Here is a 24,080-nt window from a genome sequence, read left to right on the forward strand (position 1 = left end):
CTTCCTGATGTCTCCAATCTCTTCTCTTTACACTGGTGAGTAGTCTAAAATGCAAAGAAACTCATCATATTCTTTTCTGCTTTGAACCCTTGAGTGATTCTCCATTGCTTGCTATAAGTCTGAAGCATATCAGGTTAAGACAGTGCAGATGACTTCTCCCCCCATACTCCCCATCTCTAGCCCCTCTTAGAACACACAGTTAAACTTGATCTCTGGACTCCTATTTACCACGCTCCCTCTTCTCTGCAGTTTTGTACACACTCTTACTCCGATCAGTCGGTCTTCTAGGTCCCATTGCTTCTTCCAGGAAGACTCCACTCTTCTGTCTAAACTCTGCCCTTCTTCAGAGGAAATCCCTGGCTTTTCTCTGGCTTTTAAAGTAGGCTGTCCTTAGCCTCAGTCCTGGCACTGAACCATCATTTCCTGTTTCTTTCACTGGAATGTAAACCACAGGAGGCCAGAGACCCTGCCGGGTAACTCAGTGGATGCTACTGCAGGAGGGGTATGACTCCACAGCTTAAAAACAAAAGAAGAAAGAAAGGAAAGAAACATCCAATAAGCAGATCCAGTAGTAATGATTCCGTCAAGGACCATCACTTTGAAGTAGGGCTGTAGAGGTTTTCAAGAAAAATATAGCTCCCGTCTTAAAAGAATTAAGAGAGTTTATTTTGAGCTGAAAATGAGTGGCCATGACCTGGAAACACAGACTTAGGTTGCCAGACTTGATCACACGTTATATCACGGCTGAGGCCATACATACATTACAGTCCAGGCATGGGTTAGAGTGCACTGAGGGAAATCATACGCTAGGCTTTAGATGTTATCTGATATCATGCTTAACTCTTACCTTGGTGAACATTAGTGCTCAGCTAATAATGCATTTAGAGGTTTTACTTGACAGTTAAAGAGATGTTAAATCAGGATGGAAAAAAAGGCTATTAAAAGACTAAAGATAATTCTAGGTAATTTGGCTCCAGAAATGCAACATTCCAATTCTATAATCTCAAAGCTCTAATTGGTCAGTCAGTTTTATAGAGTTTTCAATATATTTATGGATTTCTTTTTCTGAGAATTTCGGTTGATAGAAAGAGGCTGAAATTGGCCCATTAAAGAAGACATAGTGGGCCTTTTGGGGGGATAGTCAAGGTAAATTTATGTTTATTAGTCAATTTTCAGGCTACTGTAAAATATTGCTGTATCTTTACATTGTATATACTTTTGCATTTTTAAATGTCAACCTTGATACTGGCACTTCACATGTGAGAGGACAATAATGTTGCTACTAAAGTTAGAGCTCAGCAGACTGTTTTACTGACCAAGCATGTTCATCTCTTTCATCATAGCAAAGAAGACTTAGGGATGGATCTTCTCTTCCTGTCTCTCTTTGAATATATGAGCAAGAATGATTTTCCAACATACATACAAACACACCACTCACACACACATATATGCACACACACATATATGCACACACACATGCATACACATACATGTATGCTCACACATATATGACATGAAATGTATTCAAATGTTTCTGAATTTCAAAAACTGTATGTATGTGTGACTGGCAGTCATCAATTCTGTAGGGATTAGTTAATTCTAGAGTGACCATTTTAATGATTTTCACACGTATTTATTTAGTGTGTGAGTATACACCCACATGTGCGTACATGCAAGAGCGTGTTTGTGGGTGTCGTGGGTCAGTTTTAAAGGAGGTGGCTTTCTCCTTTCCTCTTTATGGGTTCTGGGAAACCAAACTCAGATCATCAGGTGTGGTGACAAATGCTTTCACTCACTGAGCTGTCCCATCAGCATAATTCTGGAGCATTAGTAAGATTTTACAAGTCGATGCTTTCAGTGAGATAATACCTCTGCCCTTTTATAGAAATAGTATATTCCAGGCCACACAGTAAAGGCAGTGTCTGTAGTTTAGTTCTATGATATTTTGACATTTCTGGTGACTATATTGTTAACAGTTAACTGCACTTACCTTCTCAAGTGAGAGCCTTTGTTTCCATCACCAGATGCTTGACCTTATACAACTTCTCTTGTGTTTCTATATTCAATGTTTAAAATTTTGCATTACAGTGACTTTGAAAATGAGGTTTCCCAATGAACACAGTGATAAAATGTAAGAACACTTCTAGAGAAAGATTTTTGCATTTGTCTTTAGGGATTGAATAGTTTGCAAGTGATTTTTCTTAAGTTTGTGACGCTATCAGTTTGGGGGTTGTGAATAAAAGTCATCTTTTGAGCTTATTCTTAAGTGGATTAGTAATTGAAAATGTAAACAATAAGATAAAGGATTAAAAAGAATTTTACTGTGATTGCTAGATTTTATATGCATTTAACTGAGACAGCGGTTGGCAAGATAAATCTGTATTTTTAGCACGTTCTTTTCACTAGTTTTTACTTTTATGTTCTTAAATCAGGCATACATAAACTTCTCTCTGAAGTTTCATGCACAGAGTGAAGCAGTCCTGTGGATACATGGCTTGTCAGCTCCCTGAGAACACCACTGGTGAGGATTGCCAAGCCAGTGGTGTTTCCACTGCAATCCGTTCTGTATTATGAATTCATTTTCCAGAAGTCACAGACACAGTATCTTCTGTCCCTCCTGGGCCTGGCCTCTATTCAGAGATGCAGTCCTCCTTCCTTTGAATAGGGGTTGGTTTTGGCAATCATTTGACCAACAGATTATGGCAAAGGTGACATTGTGAAACATCCTAAGCCATAGAATCAGAAATTTTCATTTTGTTTTTCTTGGGTAGCATAGTGGGGGAAAATCACCATAAATTGTTACTTCTATGGATCCAGACACCTTATGTGAGATGTTCAAGCCACACAGACTGTGTAGAAATGGTCAGAACAAAATCCTGCCTGATTTCCTTGCTGGGGATTCCCTTGCAAAGACCTGGCCCCATTGCTGGCCATTTTAAGGGTTCATCATTAAAAAAAAAATCATCCTGTTTGTGTGCTGGTGACTCCAGTACAGGAGTTTCCACACTTAGACAGCATGGAGAACCATCAAGGATAACAATATATTATCATTAATTAGCATTTTAATCAGTAAGTGTAGGTACAATGTGCTATACCACAAAGGCAGTAGCAACAGGCTCTGTTCATTTTTCCTGGTAAATTTTCTTTCTGTTAGTCTGTGAGCGTATGTGCACTCGTGTGGTGAGTCAAGAACTTTGAGTAAATCCTTGGTGAGATGATGGACAGCTTTGGCAGTGGAACCCAAACCAGGCCAAAACAGGACTATCGCTTCATTCATTCTCTATGATGTTATATTGCTACCTTGTCTGTACTTTATGGCCCAAGGCTGCCAGGTTCACTTGAAAAACACAGAGGGGGAAGAATGCTATTTTAGAGACTAGTTAAGATTTGTATTCATGAGCTTATTTCAATATGCATAAGGATGGCATATAAAAATTTAAATATGCTTTCATTCTTGGCTGGAAAGCTGGGTGCCTCAGCTAGGTCTGTGGTACTTCAGTCGCCCACTCCCTCATATACATACATACATCATACATATACATACATATATCCATACATACATATATCCATACATACATTCATACATACATACTCTTAATCTTCCTCCAACACAGCATGCAGACTGCAGCAGGGGGATGTTCCCAGCTCTGCTTAGATCTGATTTGGGCTTATAAAACCCAGCCCACCAGCAGCAGCCTGGCATTCACAGCAGATCCAATTTCAAATTCTCAAATGTTTGTACAAGGGGCTATTTTGGGAAATTCTAGGATTTTCCTGAACAGCTGTAAAGCCCTAATACTTCCCTAAATTATTTATATTTTGTAGGAAAATGCACTAGACAATTTATTTCAACTTTTGAATCTCAAAAGAAACATCTAAACTCAATTTCTACAGCCTGCAATTAAAATATGACTTAACTTTTATTTTAAACAGAAAAACAGAACAGAACTTCAGAAGGGAGAGAAATAGGTTAAAAGCAAAAGATTCTTCTTCTTTGAATAGCTGGTTGCACTAAATATAGATCCGTTGTTAAATTTGCTATTATCTGGAAGGATTCTGTTTTTAACATGAGTTTTAAAGGACACAAATATGCGAAAATCTGTGTAAGTGCATTTTATTTGTTTGTATCTTTATTGAAGATATTGCTTTTGAGAAGATGAGTAATTACATACTTTTTGGGTTTTTGGGAAAGAGTTTTTAGGCTGTTCTGGAACTAGTTCTGTAGACCAAGCAGGCTTTGAACTTGCCTCTGCCTTCCACGTGCTGGGATTAAATGTGTGCACCACTACTTTGGGGCTAATAATACAATTTTAAAAGTGATTTCTGTTTAAATAACTTTCTTTGCAAATATAATATTCCATTTTTCTTTTTACTTTTTTTTTACAATTTATTTATTTATTTATTTATTTATTTATCTATTTATTTATTTATTTATTTTTAAAATCTTTATGCATGTGAGTTCCTACATGTCTGTGCACCATACTGACATCTAGTGTCCAGGAAGGCCAGGCTCCTATTTAAGGGGGGTTAGAGGCAGTTGTGAGCGGCGGTGGTGCTGGGAACTGAACCTGGTTCTTGTGCAAGACAAGCCAGTGCTCTTAACTGGTGCCAAGTTACCTCTGCAAGCAGACCTCATGCTATTCTTTTACAAACACAATCTTTCCATTGTTTTGAAGAAGTAGCTCCTAGGGGGAAAAGGAGAAGCAAAGAACCTGCTGCTTCCATCTGCAGCTTAAAAGCCATCTTAGATTAGAGACAAGCTAGGCGCATTCCTGTCTATGGTTAAACCTGTTTCTTAAGGATTGGACTATGTCCCACCTGTACCCTTAACTACAAATCGTCCTGTACTGCCTGTTCCAGGAATGGCAATCCTGTCTCTGTTTCAAAAAGTTGTTTATAACCATCTTGCAACCCTCTTTGTTTCAAAAGGTTATATGACCACCCATGACTACCTTGCTGTGCCTACCTTGCGACCATGACTTTGTTCCAAGAGGTGGATAGGATTGACTTGTTTTTCCTCTTCTTATAACCCCAGCTATTTTGTTCTATCCGGCCTCCCCCTCACAATTTGGAGACCACCTATTCCTGAACTATTACCTCCAGTGCTGACCTCTCGGAACCCACCTTAGGGGAGGGATCCCATGAATGAAAATAAAAGTGTTTTAATTAATTGCTTGCTTCAATGAATTTTGGCCATCATGATATGGGTCGGTGCGGAGATCTTTATGTTTCCCATCAGCTTTGGGGTAGATTCACCATTTGTCTCAGCATCTGTTCTCTCCAAATTCCAATGACCTGTCTGTCATTAATCTCAGCAAGGGGTGTGTCAGAGTCTGCAATTCACATTAAACATGGTTGATACTAGCCCAGCCTCTCAGAGATGTGAGGGGAGAAAGTGCTGGGGGAGCAAAAGGAAGGAGGGAGAAGGCTTTGCAAGAACATCTTTCATTTTCAGGGCTGAATCTTAGTGGATTATTCACAGAAACAACTTCCTTTTCTCTCAACCACAAGGATCAGGATTAAGGATTATGGGAACTGAAAAAACAAAGGACCAGTTTGCCTTCCAGGCAAAGTCTTTATCTCTACATTTCTGTGGCTCATTTGCAAGTTTTTGATTAGCTGAACTAGGAGCAAAGAAAGGAGGTCTTGGATTTCTGCATATTTTGTTTCTTTTACTATGTATGAGCTTATGTTTGGGGTGCCTGGTATATTTTTTTAAAAAATGTGCATTCCTTTGAGGTAGTCCAAAAGTTTTTTAAAAAAAATATGCACCTTAAATATAGTTCCCAAAAGAACAATGGTTTCCTACATCTACAGAGTACACTCCATCTTGAGCTGCAGCGTATCCCACGTCCCAAGTGTAATAGGAATCTTTTTCCTTTTTCTACAAAGCACAGACACCAGGAGACTGGTAAAGTGGTCTGGCAGCTGCAGAACCCCGCATAGAAAACATGCCTTTATTCTCTTTGTGAGAGAGAGAGAGCACAAAGTGGTATCGGCCCAGTTAGAAATGGAACTAAAACCTCAGACTAAACTTTAGTTATCGGAACAAAAACACCACCCTTTTAAATGATGCTAAGGAGATCGAGACGCCCGAGCATATTTGAGGTTGCTTCATGGCTTCCTGGAGGTTGTTCATGCTGAGGCATTGGTGTTTACATTTTCCCGTGACCTTTTTGGCTTTTCTACGCATGTGCGTACTCCCCGTAACTGGCCCCGCAGCTGCTCTCTTCCTGTACTTACCTCCATGGGTATATTTAGAAACAAAACAATTCTAGTTTTGTGATGAAAGTTTTATTGCCCGTAATGTATCAATATTGCTATGTTAGTGAATTGTCAAGTGTGTTTAGTTAGGGCTCTCACGTGTGAATAACTTTTTTCTTGGCCATGCTAAGGGTCCTTGTTGGCCATTTCCAGAGGGTATTGTAACAATGGTAGTTCAAATGTGAAGGCGGCACATTTATTAGCAACAGAAAGTGCAGTGAAAATAATTTGAATTTAATCACAATCCCATTTCTTAGAAGAGACAGATCGTGGTAATAGCCTGAAACTTGAGAGAGTAAAACCTCTTCAGGAAAGCTGTAACCCAAGAAATCCCCAGAGTCTGTTTCATGTGGGATACTATCTAAAGAAAATCAATATTACATTAAGTGGTAAATCTTTCATGCTCCCACAAAGCACTCAACTTGTCCATTTAATTAGTAGCAAATTGAATACAAAAGCAAATCTCTGGAGAGTCCGTTACCACAAAGAGGCTTGAACCGTGAGCACTGTAGCTCGGCACTTGTAGTGACCGTCAACAAGGCTGTACTTCCAACATTCGCAGCTTGACGGTGCCCACACTACACACCAATTCAAACGGACACCCCTCCAGGAGGAGTGCTGCCTTGGATGCCTCATTCATCCATCCTAGGTCATCCAGTGTCAGAAGTGCCTTAACATCGAAGGTGGCCACTGGTAGCACCTTTGTCATTGCCAAGTGATTATGCTGACTGCTTGTGGGAATGAATGTATAAATGACACACGACGATCCAAAAAGGTAATTGATCGTAAGCAAGCGACATGCTTATAACAACCAGGGGATATGTGAATACTTCGTTTAGAAAAATGAAGTACTAAAAGTATTAATCCACCTATTTAAGATGACTTTCTTTCAAATAAGGAGTACAGCCCAGTACTTGGGCTGGACTATGGGAGAATTGTGCTATTCATGCAGCCACAAGCTTAGCTGTGACTTTGTGGAAAACGGAGATAAAAGTAATACTCTTAGCAATCTTAGATTTGCCTCTTTCAAGATTGTTACATCAAAAGATTTGCAGGGGTCTTAAGGGTCCGGCAGAGGAACTTTCAGGTCTTCTCTTCGTAGGGAAGGATTTCCAAAACACAATTTGTTACAGAACGAATCCGTTTTAAGGTTCAATTCAATAGAAAGAAATAAGTTCTGGGACAGGTAGGTTCCCAGAATGGCTCGGAGCAGGCTAAGAGACTGCCTGGTAAGGTTTACACTACAACAGCGACCCCTAGAGGCAGTCAGAAAGAAACCTTTTTTTTTTTTTTTTTTTTTTTTTTAAAGCTTGCTTGACTTGATTTTTTTTTTTTTTTTACAGCGGATATTTGAGGAAAGAAAACAGAATTCATTATAGACTGAAGCACCCAGAATGAATGTCACTCTGGGTTGGGATTTACCCAACTCACTGAAACAGTGTTAGCCTTCACGACTCCCTGGGCCTGGGTGTATCTTCTGAATCCCCTCATTCCCGCATGAGACATGTTATCAACCGAATGCCGACTGTTAAGCTGCCTTAAAAGTGCAGCATATAAATCATTTTTGAACTTTAGGAACTAATAGATGCTGAGAGATTTAGCATGGTCTAAGTGACAAGGTTCCAAGAGTTAGAAAGGTTCATTTTCTAAGACTGAGGTGGGAATTTTGCTGCTTTGCATGGGCTCTGCTATGGACTGGGAACTACTGATGAACAAGGAATTATTCACCTTTACTTTAATAACTTATCAAAGTAAAATGATTATATTTCACCATCCTTGACATTTTGATATTTCCTTTTATTAACTTCAGATGGGGATTACAGTGCAAGCAGAAAGGAATGTGGGTGATTTACACAATGTTCTCTTCTGTTTACTACAAAGTGCGGGAACGCCAATCTCGGATGACTGCTTTCCACCTTAAGTAGGCTTTTGAGACATACCGTTAACAATCACATATATTCGCCTCTACTCTTCTTTTCTCTTTTCATTCTCTCTGTGGTACTTACCTCGCAGCTATCTGAGGGACGCCATGAAGGATCCCCTCTGTAGATGTTTACTTTAGTGATCTGCCCAGCAAACCCAGATTTGAACCTTCTTTCTGCTGCTTGCGTGGCTAAGATCTCATAAACGTTCCTAGTCAGTATGCTTCCGTTTTCACTACAGAACCTCGACGCCCTGCACGACCACCTCGCCACCATCTACCCAGGGATGCGCGCACCTTCCTTCCGGTGCACCGATGCAGAAAAAGGCAAAGGGCTCATTCTGCACTACTACTCGGAAAGAGAGGGGCTTCAGGACATTGTGATCGGGATTATCAAGACTGTAGCTCAACAGATCCATGGCACTGAGATAGACATGAAGGTAATGTCCACCCGCAAAGACGTTCCTGAATGTTGGAACATTTGAAATGATACCGCATTGCTGCTCGTGAGCTACATTGGTCGTACTTGTGAGCCAAAACGGTATGAACTCCAGGAGTCTTCTCTATTTGGCCTGGGAATGTATTATACGGGGCAATTTCCCCCTCGCAACAGATTCTCTTTCTATTTATATGTTGCTTATGACAAGAAGAAATTCAATTACTGTCAGTGAATACATGCGAGCTGGAAATAAGGTGGCCCACGTGACTGAGCTGTGGGTTTCAGCACGCACATTATCAGATAGTGAATTGCAAAGCACATTAAATTAGCCAGTTTTACAGATCCCTTATTTGATGTGAATTCTTTTCTCTTTCCTGGAATGTACCTAGAACATTTTATTTTGTCAACCAAAAGCTTTTGATTGTGGGTTTTTTTTTTTGTTTTGTTTTTTGTTTTTTGTTTTTGGCTTTTTAATCAAGTTGTGCTGGTAAACTTGGCCAAGCCAGTTTCGATTTTTTTCCTGATGCTATTGATAACATCCACTGTTATTTTTGAGTGGCAGTTTTAAGGTATGAATATGGAGACCGTGGCATGAAGAAAACTGCCATTTTTCTTTCTCTGACCTCTGTAGGTTCTCCTTGCCAGGTGCTAGTTTTTTACTTATGTTCAGCCTCAACCATCCATTCCTTGTACAAACGTGCCTGTTCAAGAGGCCTACCCCAGAAGGACAAGAGGGTGTTCATTCTATTCCCAGTTCACTCAAAAGGTCACATGTGCTCTGGAAAATTCATACCAAATTATAATCAGTAATTAAGTATTCATAATTATGGGAAATGTTCATAAACAGTTCCTTACATTCAGATATTGTAACTAAACTAAAACATCAGCAATTAACCACACTTTCTCCCATTAACGTCTAGGTTATTCAGCAAAGAAGTGAAGAATGTGACCATACCCAATTTTTAATTGAAGAAAAAGAATCAAAAGAAGAGGATTTTTATGAAGATCTGGACAGGTTTGAAGAGAACGGTACCCAGGACTCCCGTATTAGCCCGTACACCTTCTGCAAAGCGTTTCCTTTTCACATCATATTTGACCGGGACCTAGTAGTCACGCAGTGTGGAAATGCTATCTACAGAGTGCTCCCCCAGGTAAAATGTCTGACAGGGGTCTGACCCTCCTGTTGCAGGTTCCATTTGTTAGCAGGACCTATCCCAAGCACTCATAACCTAAATGCATTTGAAAAGACTGAAAATCTTCTTAGGACGTATTTTGTTTCTACTTTCCTCACTTGCACGGAGAGGAGGAAGTTGTATGAGAACTGTAGGCTTGCTTTGTGGGAAATCGGGAACTTGCTAAGAGCAGTCAACTTTCACTCAGGTTTTTGTTTATTAAATAAATATTCACTGCCTAGCCGCCTTCCAAAAATAGTTTTCAAAACCAGCTGTTGACAAGGAAAAGAAGGAAATTTACAAACACGCAAGATGAAAAACAGACATTACCATTGGAAGAGTGGCAGAGCTAAGAAGGACCCCAGATTCTGCAGCCAAGTTAGCTCGCATTCCTAGGAATTATTTGAAAACTTCCTGTGTACTCACTCCGGAAGGTACCTTTCGCTTTAATGCAGGACTAGGATACATGGGTTTTGTGTAAAACTGTAGATCTGGAAGCAGAAGAGTGCTTTTGTGTTTTGTGGGGGCTCTCCCTCTTGGTGTGTGACCTTGTTTGTGTCCCTCTGTCCTGACAAGACGTGAGGTCTCTTTAGTCAGTTACTTGCTTCCCCATAAGTAGGCACTTTGTGTTATTACTTCCACTCGTATTGCCTCTCTTTGTATGCATTGTAGGAAAGTGTTTACTGGCGTTTCGATTTCCTCACATTAGATACCACAGATAAAATTCCTCCTTTTCTTGATTATTTTATTTTCATCAGCTTTATATTTACATTTGCACCTTAATTACCTAAATCCTTTCTTGTTATTGCAAGTATTTGGTATTTTCTTAAACACCCTGTTGTATATAGCAAAATTTGAGCAAAATTTCAGTCAGGGAAAATTTCCCACACATTACTTTTTTTTTTCATTTAGAAGTATAACCCATCTGGCTTAATTTCAAGATCTATGGCTAATCCTAAAGTCAACCTCACATGGGTGCATGTTCTTTGCTCTTTTTCCATATCTTAGCTCCAGCCTGGGAAGTGCAGCCTTCTGTCTGTCTTCTCTCTGGTCCGCCCTCATATTGACATCAGTTTCCACGGGATTCTTTCACACATCAATACCGTCTTTGTACTGAGAAGCAAGGTAAGCAAGGGATGTCACGCATCAGCAACAACAGAGAGGGGACATCGTCTGTGAGCGTAATCTATGAGATGGAAATATAAGAAAGTAAACTACAGCTTACAAGAGAGCAATGTTTGACTGGGGACATGGACTTCTGTCAGCTGATGAGAATGAGTGAAAAAAGTTTGAGGAAGTGTCCTGCTGGGAACATCTCAGCCTCACTTAATAAAACCAACATTGTAACTTCCGGTACCCTTGGAGTTCCCAATGCTTCTTTCCTCTAACAAGAAGTCTTTGATAATGTCACCAGTGATTTACTTTTCTGTAAGTGCTTTATAGTGCAGGCTAACATATTTTCTCTAGGGAAATAAAAAGGACTGAAAACTCATAACCTCGCATAGTTAGTAGTTTAGATGGTTTCCATATCCCCTCGATTGCACTCCTGGGATAATTGTAAGCAAACACAATTTCCCTAGCATCCACACATTTCGTATTCCCCAATGACTTTCCAAAGACTCATCTACATGTTTTATATGCTTGGGACTGCCTGCTGCTTTCAGTTGTTCTGTGAATACAGGGTTAGCTCTGTACCATCCAGTAATGCATGTTGTGGCCAGAGTGGAAAAACATGGAAGCTCTACAGTGGCATCCTGAGTGCACAGAGGCTATCAGGCCGCTGTGCTTCTATCCTGGAGCAACACCCCCTACTGTAGGGCTGGGGAGACATTCAGTTGTTTGCTCCTTCCTGAAGCTTTGTCAGGGAGAAGCTAATGTTTTGTCTTTCCTGTTTAAGGAAGGGTTGCTGGATGTTGAGAAACTTGAATGTGAGGATGAACTGACTGGGGCAGAGATTAGCTGCCTACGTCTCAAAGGCCAAATGATCTATTTACCGGAAGCAGATAGCATCCTCTTCCTCTGTTCACCAAGGTAACAACTTTTAACTTAACTGTAATTGATATAAAGTTAAAAACAAATTCAATGAAATGTCAATAAACATCTCTGATCAATATGTGCTGGTTGTCTGTGTACACTGGGGTTAGCATGATATTTCAGTTCATGCGTGTAGAGTGAGTGGGCCAAATACACCCTCTCTTGCTCTGGCAGGATTTTGCTCCATGGTGCTTATCTTTGCTGAATCATAAGCTCTATTTTCAAAACCTCATTATGTAATTCTTTATAACAGGGGTGATTGTATTGGACAGTTCTAAAATAATCCTGCCTTCTTCGTGTGATCTCATAATCTGTCTCTGAAGTTCTTATGACATGAGATCATGGGATACGTAATATACCAGTTCCATATTTTGTACTTTCAAAAGAAGCATCTTGTAAGAGAGAAATTCTGGAAATCATATGTGGACGTGAATAAAGAGCTTTTCTGTAGTTAGTGATAATTACAAAGAGACTAACATATATTTTGGATCCAAGTCACTTTGAGTTAAAAATATTTAACTACTTTAATTGGGTTGACTATTCAAAATGGATTGCTCAGTTGAAATCTATGTTAAATGTTATTAGTAATAAATATCGGAAGAGGCAAAGCATGGGTTGATGGCATGTTACTTAAAGGTACAGGGGGTATAGAATATGCATCTATAGAGCAATAGGAAAAATAATTGAGCTGCTTATTATTAGATGATACTTTGTATATGATATTATGTAACTGTAGGATGATGTCATACAGCTGAAGGCAGGTACAAGATAAAACAAAGCCTGTCATTGTGCGAGAAGGAAGGATGGGCTAACGGTAATTATGATTTATTTTCTGAGAATCATTTAACATCTGGCAACAGAAATGAAACTGTGACATGTAAAGTATCGCTAAAGCTGGTGCAATCCAGGGACCCAGGGACATGTCACCTGTCATAAGCGCTCCCTCTCTGCATTTTCCTGAGTGGGTATCAGCCAAGTGATGGCATCACTTTAGGGAGTGTTTATATTCAAGGTCCTATAAGTGATACATATACCAATCACCATGAAATCTATTTGGATGGAAGAGGTTTTGCTTATAGAATAACTCAAAGGTGAATATTTTAAACTTAGCAAAATTAATAAGAGACAGAAAGTCATGTAGCCCAGGCTGGCCTCAAACTAAATATGTAGAGTTGCATAGTAGTTGATGTTGGGTCTCCTGGCTTCTATAACCAGTGTGAGCCACCACAGCCACTTATAATTTTGAGGGTGAATATGGGGCTTTCTTACATGCGGGGCAAACATTCTAACAACAGACACATGAGGGGTCCCAAAAAGAACGTCGAGAAGAAGAATCTCCTTATCATTTCATTCAGTTTTCTATCTCAGTACAAATGATCTTTCTCCTAGTATTCATTTCCTCTGATTACTGTAATCGCTCCTTTAATCTCCCTCCCACCTCTATTTCCTCCCCCCTTTCCTTACAAGTTTCTTTCTACATTCACAGTGTTGTTATTTTTTTTAACTTGGGTTTAAATTGAGTTTAATGAAGATCATTTTTGTTGTCTATTCATCCATGGAGCTATTCACTAGGGCCCGGCGGGCTCCTCAGTGGGTACCCAAACAAAGACAGTGGCTGCATCTCCCACAGAAGCTATCAGTAGCAGGGGTGGTTCATCAGGGAGAGGTAAGGATCTGAAACTCCCCAGTCCATGATTGACTAGTGAGGCTCTGTCTTGTACAGTCAGTCCTACTGCAGGCAGCCACAGCTGCTGTGAGGCCATGGCTACCTGAGCCGTGGCATGCCAAGAACACAGTATTTCACAGCCTTTCTTCAGGTACTACATTTTTCCAGTTCTTACATTCTTTTATTTTTAACTTATTTTGTCTTTTTTTTTCCCCAGAGCTGAGGACCGAACCCAGGGCCTTGTGCTTGCTAGGCAAGGGCTCTACCACTGAGCTAAATCCCCAACTCCCAGTTCTTAATTCTTTCTGCCATCTTTCAGGATGTTTCTGAGCCTTCTCAGGGATGGGATAGATATTCTCTGTAGGCCTGAACATCAACTGTCACTCCTCAGTGTCTTGAAGAGCTATGCGCCTCTGAAGTCACCACCTTTACTGAGGAGGTCTTTGGTTAAAGCTCTGAGTGACATTTATAAATACTTTATGTGCTCCTCTTGTAGAGTGGGCTGCGAATCCAGAGAGCAGTTGGCTACTCCCTTTACATTTGTGTAACTGCTTCATAAGTGGGCGCGTCTTACATTGCAGATTAATACTGTAGATCTAGAGTTCACAGCTGGATCTGACTATCGATGCCTTTTCTCCCTTGGCTGCCCTTACAATACCTTCTAGAACTAGGAAAACTACCCAGCAAGAAGAAAGCTGTTAGCTCAGTCCAGCTTGATTTCTCTGCACCAGAGAGCCAAGATGCGTGGTATCTTCAGCAGCAGGGTTTTAGCAACTAAATGTAGCATGCAGCCAAGAAGAGAAACAAGAGTCTATGTTGTCTTAAGGGGCACTCCAGTCTCCCTGATCAAAAGGGTATATTACACCCAGCACTAAAATATTCATTTCAATTTTGAGGTTATTTCATCTTTGTCTTTGCTCATGAGTAGATCTTGTTTGGCTCCATTTGTGTCATTTGGCAAATGATCTATCATCTTTTCAGATGGGTTTATTTCTGCAAGAAGTGTTTAAACTATATATACTCACTTTAATAAAATGGTTAGCTATTTTTGTCAATAGCACCCTTGGGTATTCTGTATTTGCACATGGGACTCTTTGCTTTGACATAAAAATTTCTATTGAGAACAGGTTCATTGAGACCTTTTCTTAATCCAAAATTCCATAGTAAAGTTATAGTCCATATTTGTCATTTTAAAAATGCTATCTTGAATAATTAGAAATAATTTGACACTTTAAGTATTGATTCAAGCCAATATTTTTAAATGTTTAATTAGTAAATTTTAACTGAACTGTTTCCTTACCAGAATTTTAGTGAATCGATCAAGATTATTATAATAAATGTATAGAAAGGATAAGGTTTAGGTTACAGAGATTCATAGAATTCAGCAAGGTAAGATAGCACATTTTAAAAAGGAGAAAATCAACCAAAGGAAGAAAGACTAGAGGGAGAAATGAAAGGCCAAAGAAAGAACAACATAAAGTCTCTAGACAAGGAGCTTTAACGTTCATGCTGACGAGGTTCACTAAACCTAGGTGGAAACCAATCATTGCATACAGTAGTGTTGCAATTATAAGGTTCTTAAAGCCATAAGGTAAATCGAAGTATTTTCTCAATAGAAACATCATTACTCCTGACACATGCATGGAGATAACTTTTTCTACTGGTTTTTATGATAAGGAAGAACAAGGTAAGTTTTCAAAATACACTAGCCTTGCATTAATATCTAAGGCAATTTTTGTGGGGCAGCTTTCTGAATTATCTTTCAGTGAAGGTAGATGCCTTCGAAAGTACAACTTAACAAATATATTTCCGGCTTGCTGCTTGCCAGTAGGGTTTTAGATACACTAAAAGCAAAGCCAACTTAGGTTGGCTTTTCCTTGTTTCCTCAACCTGATCTGAACAGTGAAGGTGGAGAAAGAGAAAGCTACCTCAGGCCTCTGACTGTGTCTAGAGCTGAACTTACCATGTAGACAGAAATGGTGATGTTAACTCAAGCTCTTTGTGACAGTGTGATGAACTTGGATGACCTAACAAGAAGAGGCCTGTACCTGAGTGACATCCCTCTCCATGATGCTACACGAGACCTGGTCCTTTTGGGAGAACAGTTCCGGGAGGAGTACAAACTGACACAAGAGCTGGAAATCCTCACAGACAGGCTGCAGCTCACACTGAGGGCTTTGGAGGATGAGAAGAAAAAGACAGACACGTAAGACTGGGATGACCAAAGAGGCTGGCTTTTATTCACAATTTTTTACCACTTGTATAATGTTACAGTTCATCCTCTCACAGGAAGAGTCTAGGACCTCTCATGTCCCTGAACACTATTTGGTTCAGTCTTCTCATAATAGTTACTGCCTTAGGCTGTGATGAGCTCAGATATCACAGTAGGGATGCAGGCCAAAGTAGTCTGCTCATGTCATGCTGGCTGGGATGCTAAAGGTAAAGGCGTGATCTGTGTGTCAGTCAAAGGTGTTCCCAGCTGAGCTAATTTGCTCCCACTGGTCTTACCTCTTAAAGTTTCCACCAATCTGCAATGGAGCCGCAGCCTGGTGACTAAGGCTTTAAATACATCGGCCTTTGGGGGATGTCTCAGGATATACCAGGAATAAACATGTATCAAGTACTACAAAGATGTAGACTTTAAATTATGAAAGTATCCATATCTTCTGCATTCCGTAGTAAACATGCTGTTGATTCATGGTACTACTGAGCTGTTAGCTTCAGTGCCCACTTCTCTCACCAGTCTGCTGTCCAGCCTTCAGAGTTGATATGACTGTCACTAGCGCTTGACTTCTGCACTAGAAAATCAGGATCCATCACAGGCCCCTTTGTTTTGGTTTGCCCAAGATAGAATGGATTTTCAAAAACAATTTGCATTATTTATGGATGTTCTGTTTCTTTAACTTTCACAACTGATGTTTAGATTTATGGATCAGGGTTTAATTTTATAGTAAAGACTTCATTTTAGGACCATTTCATTATCAACCATCCAGCTGTTGTACTGCTCATATTCAATACTAAGCTCCAACTTCAATGTTGTGTGAAATGCTTCCTGTTTGCAAGCTAAAATTAATCACTGACTATATTAATACTGCCAATCCATGAGCATGGGAAACTTTTTCATCTTCTGAGACTGCTCCACCTGGGGATCCATTTCATATGTAGCCACCAAACCCAGTCACTATTGTGGATGCCAAGAAGTGCCTGGATGTCTCCTGAGAGGCTCTGCCAGAGCCCTACTGATACAGATGTGGATGCTTACAGCTAACCATCAGACTGACAAGGGGTCCCCAATGGAGGAGTTAGAGAAAGGACTGAAGGGGCTGAAGGGGTTTGCAATTCCATAGGAAGAATAACAATATCAACCAACCAACCCCCTTAGAGCTCTCAGGGACTAAACCACCTACCAAAGAGTACACACGAAGGGACCCATGGCTCTAGCCACATATGTAGCAGAAGACGGAATTATCTGGTATCAATAGGAGGAGAAAGCCTTGGTCCTGTGAAGGCTCCTTTCCCCAGTGTAGGTGATGCCAGGGTGTTGAGGTGGGAGTGGGTGGGTGGGAGTACGAGTACCTTCATAGAAGCAGGGGGAGGGGACATGGGAGGGGAGAACAGGGAAAGGGGATAACATTTGAAATGTAAATGCGTAAAATATACAATAAAAAATAAAGTAGAAAATTAATCACTGACAAAATTCTACTACTCTAAAGAGGAAATAGACAGCTCAGGCCTGTTTTTCATATTTGAACTTTGCCCTTTGGCTAAAAGGATGAAAAAGATAAGAAGACCTCCATTCCTCTTGTTTCTCCAGGCTCTGAGCCCAGAGGTTTTTGCTTTCCTTCTAAATCTACCAGCTCCTCTCCTACTGTGTGCTGGCCACAGTCTCCCCAGCTCAATTCCCAAAGCCGTGGTAGTGGCATTGCCTAGAGAAATAAAATGTCTGGTCATCTGGACCGCTTTCATCGCTTTTATCAGTTTCTTCCAGGAAGGATTGAAGGATAAATAAGACCAGGAAGCAAATCTACTTTGTCTGCTGTGGCTTTGCAATATTTGAGATAAATCTTATCCCTGTAACGTAAACACATTTCTCTTATTACACTAGTGGTGCAACATTTTAGACGCTCACACCGACAATGTCAAGTCTGTCGCTGTCATAAGAACAGTGTAAGAAGCCAATGTTACAAATGAAAACTGTGAGGTCTTATTGATGGCCCTACATTTTTCCCACCTATTAATTTGTTTGGCTTATTTTGAGTTGGTTTGAAATGATTCAGGAATGGGGAATATCTATGAATACAACAGGCAAATGGTTAGTATGTTTCCCTGTTTTGTATGTAGCTAACAATTGATACTGGTTTTAAAGGATGCCTCATTAAAACCCACCACAATGGCATTGATGCAGTAAAGAGGCCCAGCTGGAAGGGTAAAGGTTCACCAGCATCTCACAGAGCTTTCTCCTAATCCCCATAGATTGCTATATTCTGTTCTCCCTCCATCTGTTGCCAATGAGCTGAGACACAAGCGTCCAGTGCCGGCCAAGAGATACGACAATGTGACCATCCTCTTCAGTGGCATTGTGGGCTTCAACGCTTTCTGTAGCAAGCATGCATCTGGAGAAGGGGCCATGAAGATTGTCAATCTACTCAACGACCTCTACACCAGATTCGACACACTGACTGATTCACGGAAAAACCCATTTGTTTACAAGGCAAGTCATCATGGGAGCCTGCTGTAGTGCAGTACAGGTCTGGGCTTCCAAGACTCCTCTGCAGAAGCCCATGGCCACTGCACTTAGATTATAGCTGTTTCGCTAGTGTGTTAAGACTCACAGCAGGCCACTGGCTTAAGTAACTTCCTCATTGTAAAGAAATGTATGGCTAGATAACTTATACACGTGGTTAATGCATTTGATCTTATTCACAGGAGTCTTCTCTTACCTCCCTCCCCCCTCACTCTTCCTGACAAGTGCCCCTCTCACTTTCATGTCCTAGTTCCTGTTTTTTGTTCTGTGATTCATTGGGTTGAGGCAGGGCTGCTGCACAAGCATGGGTATGGGGCTAACCCCTGAAGTACAGACAACTTGCCGCTATCTGCACCAATGGAAACAATGGCTTTCACTTCCCCAGAAGTAAGCCCGCATCTAGGATTTAATGGTAGCTTGCTCAAGCCTTGTGTAGGCCCTGGGAAGGCACCTGAAGCTGCTCTATGATCCTGAATACAACAGACATGTCATTCCCAGAAGGCAAAACTTCAGGGCCTTCCTCCACATCACCAGCTTTTCCATTTTTTCTGTGCCCTCTTTACAGATGTGCACTGAGATTTGGAGATGACACAGATGTTTCACTTTGTGCTGGGCAAGCCATAGTCTTTCCCAGCCCCCTGACCAGCCATGAGTCTGTACGTTGCTCGCTGCAAAAGGAAGCTGTCCTGAGCAAGCCTGAGGGCAGAACTAGTCCATGGTATAAACTTCAACATGAAGTAGTTACCACTTAGGAAACTCTTCGCTGCGACCGCGATGACGTTTCATGGAGCAAGCTCTGGCTGACACGAAGCATCCGGCAGTTTCTTTGCACTTAGGTTAATGAGTCTGGGCAGATGGTTTATTATATTTCGTATAAACACAGCATTCATTTTTGTACTCAACCAAAGAGATTTTTTTCCTAAAATACATAAATGCTTTGCGCTGTGAAGAAGCTGTGGACCTTGAGAAGGGTCTTGGGCCCCAGGTTTACTTTAGATACCATCGACTTGAAGATAAACATTTACAAGACATCTCTGCCCTTTGTTTTAAGTAGAAACAAATATAATATTGGAAAAATGAAGTCAGTGGAATATTGCTTTATAAAGGCAAGAATGTTACTGACTGTCTCTAGGCTCCCGGGGTAATATAACTTCATAAGAACTATTTATTTTGTGGTTCTTTTCCGAGGCACAGCACTACACTTGGTGAGCACATCATAACAGAACATGGTCTCAACCTACTTTGCTTATTTTGAAATAGAAGGTGGGTGGCGTCTGAGGAATGATACCCAAGGTCATTCTCTAGTCTTCATCTTCTTGCTCACGGAGACATGTACCTGGACAACATACACAAAAATAAGCCATTGCATTTAAAAGTTAAAAAGATAATTAAGTGAACAGTTACAACATGGATGGAAGCCAGGAGTAGGTCGATGAACTCCAGTCAACAGCTCCTGTGTTATTGAACTGCTGCTTCAGGAGGAAAGGAAATAATGGGATATTTTACTGAGGCCCTTGCAAGCAGGAGGACTCTAGTCTGGAAAAGCCAGGATGGCCATGCACTTCTGCAACCTTGGTGCTGGGGGGGGATGGAGACAGATGGGTGCTGAGGGCTTGGGGCCAGCCAGTACAGTAAGCTCTAGGTTCTGTAAAAGACCCTGCTTCAAAAATAAGATCACACACACACACACACACACACACACACACACACACACACACGCACACACGCATGCAAAAAGAAAAGTACAAATAAGAGGGAGAGAGAGAGTGTGCTCTTCTGTCAACCTGTAGCCTCTATATTGTTTAGGAACGCATAATACCCACATACATGCACACACTTGGACATGCCTATGTAAGAGCACTTTTTTACATATATCTGCATGTACAGATAAATATTCTACTGAGTTATAAGGCTATCTCAGATGAAATGATCAAGACCCAAGCTGCCTGCAAAATTATTCCAAATAATTAGAAGGTTGCAACCTGCTAGAGCTCACGCTGTTAGGGGTTTGATGATGATGATGGTGGTGGTGGTGGTGGTGGTGGTGGTGGTGGTGATAAACCCTTGCTTTATGTCAACCATCGAATGTGTGAATGTTTGTATCACCTTAGGTGGAAACAGTTGGTGACAAATATATGACAGTGAGTGGTTTGCCAGAACCTTGTATCCACCATGCACGGTCCATTTGCCACCTGGCTTTAGACATGATGGAAATTGCGGGTCAAGTTCAAGTAGATGGCGAATCTGTTCAGGTGAGGAAATAAATGGAAATAAATAAATAAATAAATGGCACTAATAGTAGAGCTTGGCTGATAACTGCTTCATATTCCCTCTGAGGAAAGGGTTAACATGTACAAAGAGGGGCATTTTGAATGCAAAGAGCTGATTGCATTTTACTATTCCATAGACATGGGAAATGAACTGGCCCATTGGTTCTGTGGACAGAGCATGCTGAGGATGAGATCTCCCATTGTTTCTGTTTTGTTATTTCGTCCTGGAAGTTGCCCACTCCTTATCAATGTCATTTTCACCTTCAGGATTATTTCTCTTCACAGAGAGATATTGTGTGACGGTGTTTGAGAGAGTCTGTGAAACATGTATGTTTACCATCAAGGCTATTGAAGCAAAACTTTGCTTTCCACAGATAACCATCGGGATCCACACTGGGGAGGTGGTGACAGGTGTGATTGGACAGCGGATGCCGCGGTATTGTCTCTTTGGAAATACTGTCAACCTCACAAGCAGGACAGAAACCACAGGAGAAAAGGGGAAGATAAACGTTTCCCAATATACATACAGGTGGAGGGGAACGCATCAGTTTGCAGGTGCCATGCCGTGAAGTGTGTGCTTTTGTGTCTTAAACTACTGCTACCCAAGTCTCCCCTGCTACTGAAATTATTTTCATTGAGAAGAGTGTGCTGCCTTTCCAATTCTAAACTGCTCCATCTCTTCCCTGAAGGCTTGATAGCACCATTATTAAAGTCCTAACTGCCTGGGAACTACAGCTGCAGTGTTGGGACCGGGCTGTCTTAATTCTCTATGCAACCTTCATCTGGTTTCCCTCTCTACTCCATCTCATGACTTTTAGGTGTCTCATGTCCCCAGAAAACTCGGATCCACAGTTCCACTTGGAGCACAGAGGTCCTGTGTCCATGAAGGGCAAGAAGGAGCCAATGCAAGTCTGGTTTCTATCCAGGAAAAACACAGGCACAGAGGTATGGCCCATCAGAGCATTGCTTTTTCCTGAGAAGAATTCTAGTGGGGAGTTCAAGCATGAGCACCGGAAATGCAAAGAGTTCTTGCTTGCAGAAAGGAACTCTTAGTAAAATGGTATACCACTGTAGCATTGATGAAAGAGTTAGAATGAGCTCTGCTTTAGAAGATGCTGTAAGGTCCCCAGCTTGAGTTTTGTGATGGAATAGGAAGGCTTGGGTAGAGGACAAATGAGATCTCCTTCCTCACAGTTCAGCTCAAACGCAGTCCAAGTGCTGCATTCTCCTGCTGCTCCCTCTGAGATCTCAGTCTACATGACGGCCATGTTGCCTGGCAGTTTTATCAGTCAGGAAGCTGATTATTCTCCTAAGGACTGCAGAAACTCCTGTGGAATGTTTGAGGGACTCTCGATGACCTGGTCTCTTCTGAGTTTCTCCTGAAGAGATGCCTGATTTTCATTTTTCAGAATCCAAACAATTCCTTAGGGAAGATATAGGCTCCTGAGCGCTGAGATTCCACTCCAGCCACAACCCACATGAGGACTGCACTATGCAAGCCATGCCTGGCCTCTTCATCAGAGGTCAAATTAAACACCCAAGTTCTGTTTGTTCCCTCTGTGATGCATGTACTCCTCAAAGGATGTGAGATAGCTTGAACACATATCTTTCCCTGTGTTTATACATTCCCTAAAACTGTTTTCCTAGAATGTAAGAATGTTAGAGGGAACAGAATGGCCACTTTAAAATAAGTAAACTTTTTTAGTTGTCTTTACTCTGCTAAATAATTTGCTTGTGATTTGCGTGTTCATGGGTGCCCTTCAGAAGGACCAAATTGTCTTGTGTCAGTTTTCTTAGTCAGAAGACCCTAAGAATAATTTCTTTTCAACATGGGGCGAAGATGGTTTATAGGAACGCTATATATAAATGCAAATTCTATTGTCAGAGACAGGGAAATTGTTTGGGGCACATTGTAGGTTTCACTAAGACTGATGGTTAATAATATGTTTTCCATCCGTTTAAGGAAACAAACCAGGATGAAAACTGAATGGCAGCCTTTGTGGGGCAAAGAGAACTCTCGGCTGGGCTCTGGCGACAGCCTAATGTGCGTCAAGCCAGGAGCACGCCTTCCCTGTGGATAACAATTTCTACTTCCTGTTTCAGTGACCCAAGTCTTTCTCCTAGATACACAGATCTCACAGTATGGTTTATTTGGTGTTAGCCCTGCCTTTTGATTACTTTTAAAGTCTCAATATATCTTCTAAGGTTTGGTTTTTGATGTGAATGATTTGAGCTTCATGTTTCTTAAATTCTGCTACAAGTGTTACCGAGACTGATGATCTAAAAGCAGTAGGCACCCACTAGTTTATGTTTGTTAAATCTGACGAAATGAGACTTAATAGTGGCTGGCCATGTGTGTATATGCCATGGCTCAGTAGATTTGTTTTATGCTCTGTGTAAATGTGTATGTATGTATGTGTATATTTCAATGACTATAACATAAAACAAAATTTATATCATGTTGGTGCATGTCCTGCTAGAAACCATTTTCTAAACAAGTGAATCTAAGTTTTAGAAAACAGGCAATTTATTTCTAGACTTCTGAAGTAAGAACTAATATGCTGTATTAGGAAAAAAGAGTGGCTATTTTGAAGTACGTCAGTTTCCTTCTGGAACTCTAGGATATACATTTCTATTATTGCATTGGTTGCTCATTCAAATTTCATGCCCTATTACAGCTTCTCTAACATCCATGTTGCCCTAATTTGTACTGAAGCCCTTGATATTGAGTGTTCTTGACCAGTGTGGTTGTGATGGGGACTGAATTGCTTCACACTGAATGTTTACGTTTGCTTACGCAAGTGTTAGTGGTTAAAGTATGTCCAAGAGCAAGGCCAGGAATACATAGCTAGGACATTGCTATTAGAGCCCCCTTGGCCTAGCTCCAGGCTTGAGTTTCTTTATTAGCTCAGAAGAATGTCAACTTACCCAAGATATCATATTCAGAATATTCATAAAGCCATTTTAATTCCGAATGGACTGCCTTCCTGCTGGAATATTTGGCCTATCATTCTTTAAATGTCTCTGATAATTTATTGATATCTATCTTTATAAAATAGAATGAAACTGCTTTTGTGTAAAAATGTTTGTCTTTCATTTAGTATTCATATCAGCACATAATTGTATGTATAAATGTTACATGTTAATTGTGGAAAAGAATCTACAATAAATTATTTTTACCACTTGTCTACAGTGCGCTTTAATTTAATAAAGTGAAATTGACACCACTTGTGATTTTTCTTAACTTATATTTAACGGCATTTTATAACTTTGTTTGCAAGCTATCCATTAATTCTGATGTTTCTACTTCTATAATTTGTTTTCAGAACCAGGAGCAGAAACCAGGGCAAATGCTGCAGCAGTGAGCTGTACCCTCTCTCCGACTGCACTCTGAATTTTTGACAGTTCCTCTTACTTAAGTTCTGGTTTTGTTTTTGTTTGATTGAAGCAAGGTCTCACTCTTAGCCAGCCTGTCCCCAGTCCTAGGCAGCACTCTTCCTGCGCTACTACTGGGATGACATGCATGTGGCACTTTAATACTAACAAAGAAACAGAACAGAAACTAACAGA

At 40.7% G+C, this 24,080-nt stretch overlaps 1 protein-coding gene across 1 annotated transcript in view; it reads left to right on the forward strand.

The window, feature by feature from the left end:
- Positions 1-23,737, forward strand: part of Gucy1b1 (guanylate cyclase 1 soluble subunit beta 1) — a 43,077-nt gene extending 19,340 nt beyond the window's left edge. The window contains exons 5-14 of the mRNA XM_032898195.1: positions 8,428-8,625; positions 9,545-9,775; positions 10,805-10,921; positions 11,694-11,827; positions 15,505-15,702; positions 17,970-18,207; positions 20,352-20,492; positions 20,885-21,039; positions 21,329-21,455; positions 22,474-23,737. Of these exons, the coding sequence (XP_032754086.1) occupies positions 8,428-8,625; positions 9,545-9,775; positions 10,805-10,921; positions 11,694-11,827; positions 15,505-15,702; positions 17,970-18,207; positions 20,352-20,492; positions 20,885-21,039; positions 21,329-21,455; positions 22,474-22,497 (1,563 nt within the window). The 3' untranslated portion in view covers positions 22,498-23,737. The remainder of the gene's footprint in view (positions 1-8,427; positions 8,626-9,544; positions 9,776-10,804; positions 10,922-11,693; positions 11,828-15,504; positions 15,703-17,969; positions 18,208-20,351; positions 20,493-20,884; positions 21,040-21,328; positions 21,456-22,473) is intronic.
- The last annotated feature ends 343 nt before the right edge of the window (positions 23,738-24,080 follow it).

Source organism: Rattus rattus, chromosome 3 (genome assembly GCF_011064425.1).
Source record: "Rattus rattus isolate New Zealand chromosome 3, Rrattus_CSIRO_v1, whole genome shotgun sequence".
Lineage (NCBI taxonomy): Eukaryota > Metazoa > Chordata > Mammalia > Rodentia > Muridae > Rattus > Rattus rattus.